Genomic DNA, 3,175 nt, shown 5'->3' with positions numbered 1-3,175 from the left:
ACTAGGCTTATGTCGGAGCTACACTAGGGGGTGTGCGGAATTCATGTAGGTGGTCGCGCTTTGGCCAGTAGGATCCTCCGCGCAGGATACTACTGGCCAACGCTGAAGGAAGACTGCGTGAGATATGCTCAACGTTGCAAACAGTGTCAACTTCACGCAGATTGGCATAAGGCACCCCCCGAGGAGTTGAAGTCCATCCATAGCCCATGGCCATTTCACACATGGGGAATCGACATCGTAGGACCTTTTCCCCTGGCGATAAGGCAGATGAAGTTCCTCATCATGGCCATCGAGTATTTCACCAAGTGGGTGGAGGCAGAACCAGTCGCGCACATCACCGCACAGAAAGTTGAGCACTTTGTCTGGAAGAACATCGTCTGTCGTTTCGGAGTACCCAAGAGGCTGGTCTCCGACAATGGCACCCAGTTCTCAAGTCATCAGCTAAGGAAGATGTGCGAGGAGTTAAAGATAGAACAGGTTTTCGCCTCGGTGGAACACCCACAAACCAATGGGCAGGTGGAGTCAGCCAACCGAGTACTGCTCAGGGGGCAGAAGCGAAGACTAGAGAAAGCTAAAGGAAAATGGGCAGAGGAGGTCCCCAGAATCATATGGTCCTACCATACCACTCCACAGTCCAGCACCCATGAGACGCCCTTTAGCCTTGTCTACGGGACGGATGCCATGATCCCCGTGGAGATACAGGAGAGCTCCCCCAGGTTTTTGAATTTCATTGCCGAAGAATCCAATGAAGAGCGAAAGGTGAATCTCGACCTACTGGACAAAGTGCGGGAAGAAGCCAGAGTTAGTGCTGAAGCCGTCAAGAGAAGAGTAGAACGGAGGCATAACTCCAAGGTGAGGCTCAGGCGCTTCCAGGAAGGTGATATGGTGATGAGAAAGGCGCATCAGAATGAGATGGAAAACAAGCTGTCTCCAAAGTGGACAGGCCCATACAGGGTGGTTGAGGCATTAGAGAATGGAGCTTTTCGGATGGAGACTTTGGAAGGAGGAGCAATCCCCAGGACGTGGAACGCCACCCACTTGAAATTTTATTTCAGTTAAGTTGTAAAGTAGTTGCGTTCTCGCGCTAAAGACACATTCAGTGTGTATACAGAAAACAGTTGAACAGATAAGGGGGCACTCTTTTCCCTAAGGAGGGTTTTTAACGAGGCCACCCAATGAAAAGATTATCAGCATATCAAATGTGCGAAAGTTTTCAAGTTAAAATCTTCCTCGCCCCAGGTGCGGGTGTAGGTGATTGGTTAGGCCTTATTCGCCCTAGGCGCGAGTAGGGGCTCTAATCTAAATCCTCCTCACCCCAGGTGTGAGTGCAGGCAATTAGGGTTTGAAAAGCCAGGGGTACTAATAAGACCAAGAGAGGGAAAGGAAGGATTTCGACAAACGTCCTTACCCACTTGGCATATACCAATATTGGCCCAGTAAAGCTCTTAGTTTAAACCCTTCTCACCCCAGGAGTGAGGCAGGGAAAGAATGACCCGATCCGCCCAAGGTTGATGACCTTGGGGAAAGTAAAAGGGGTTACCGAGAAACACTCTTCTTCCCCCAAAACAAGGCATCACCTCTGACGATCGATGTCCTCTATGCACTTAGCGCTAGAGCGACAGAGAAGCAAAGTGAAGTTCGAAGAACGATGACTGATGAGTTGTTGGTGGGTACGCTGCCCGAAGAACGATGACTGATGAGTTGTTGGTGGGTACGCTGCCTGAAGAACAATGACTGATCAGTTGTTGGTGGATACGCTAGTGGGTAGTACCTTGTCGGAGGGAGCTTTTCCAAACAAGCTCTTACACAACAAGCTGAGGCAGACAGACTACGCCTAGTCAGTCATCCAGTACGAAGCTGTGCATAAGAACTGTTAAAAAGACAAGCTAAGGGAGTTGTTGGTCATGATCAGGGTAGATCAAAGAGTACAGATCGCGCTAAACCTAAGCTAGTCAACAGTTAGTTGCGCACAAGAGGAAAGACGAAGCTTAAGAAAATGCGAGAGAAAAAGACATATAGCTGAAACAAATATATATACTCACACCAAGTTTTATACAGGTTCAAAGTACAGGAATGGTGCAGAAATATAAGGTTACAAGAAAAGAGCTCAAGGAGGAGGAACGAGCTTGCCATCTACCACTTCATGGTAAATGCTGAATTGTGTAAGGTCCAAATCCGGGAGAACGCATCGAATCTGCTTAAGTGCCAGCTCAAACCCATCAGCAAGGGCATCAACACCCACGCTCATAAGCTTGGCATTCTCAGCTTCGAGCTCTTTCTTTGAAGTCTTCGCAGCGTTCTTCTCGGTGGTAAGGGAAGCAATGGAAGAGCCAGCCTCTTTCAATTGGCCCTTTGCCTCAGACTACTCAATCTTCACTCCAGAAAGCTCACTCACCGCCTCCTCAAGTTTCTTCTCCCCGTTAGCAGCCTTCTCCTTGGTGGACTTCAGATCCTCCGCTAGTTGTGAGTTCAGTTGGCGTAGGGAGGAAGTCTCAGCCTCTAAGTTGATTACCTTGCTCCGCAGCTCCACCACTTCGCTGTCCAGAGTGTTGACAGTTTGCCCCATCAAGATCTCAGTCTTGATGGTCTCTTGGACCTGAGATAGCTACTCTTTCCTGGACTTTTCCACCATGTCCCTCATCAGATCCACGGACCCTTGAGCAGCCTCAAAGTCACTCTGCAATGACTCCTTGTCGTGCTCAAGCTCCTTGATCCTCTTCTCCAGGACTAGTTGCTTGCGGTGTTGGGTGGAAAACTCCAGGGAAAGCACTATCTGCTTGGCCAAGTGCGCATCCACCTCCTGCCCACTCCACTCGAGAAGCTCACGGCTGCGTATGAAGTGTCGAACCAGGGCAATGACCCGGCTGAAATTCTCATTACTGGCGCCAGAGCCGCTTGGCTGCGAGCTGGCCTCACCACCTTCAACAATAGCAGCAGAGGTTGGCGGTGGTGGTGATGCAGGAAGTCTTGAGAGACCCCCTGAATGGGCAGAGTCACCCCCAGCAGGTGGAGTGAGTTGACCAATAGCTTAGCCCACTGGGGGTGGAGGTGGAAGTGACGCTGGAGACAGAGGTTGAGGCGTCGGAGATGGTAGGCGCTGAGGAGAGAGAGAGAGAGTTGGTGCTGAGGCAGGTTGAGCAGGAGGAGGTGAGGGTGAACCCTCCTCGATCTGTAC

At 50.5% G+C, this 3,175-nt stretch overlaps 1 protein-coding gene across 1 annotated transcript; it reads left to right on the top strand.

Annotated features, from left to right (window-relative positions):
* Nucleotides 1–681: 681 nt before the first annotated feature.
* LOC137825088 (uncharacterized) lies at nt 682–1,059 on the top strand. The gene has a single exon (XM_068630762.1). The coding sequence runs from the start codon at nt 682–684 to the stop codon at nt 1,057–1,059; it is 378 nt and encodes a 125-aa protein (XP_068486863.1).
* Nucleotides 1,060–3,175: the final 2,116 nt, after the last annotated feature.

Source organism: Phaseolus vulgaris, chromosome 8 (assembly GCF_000499845.2).
Source record: "Phaseolus vulgaris cultivar G19833 chromosome 8, P. vulgaris v2.0, whole genome shotgun sequence".
NCBI lineage: Eukaryota > Viridiplantae > Streptophyta > Magnoliopsida > Fabales > Fabaceae > Phaseolus > Phaseolus vulgaris.
This window is presented reverse-complemented; position numbering and strand designations above follow the sequence as displayed.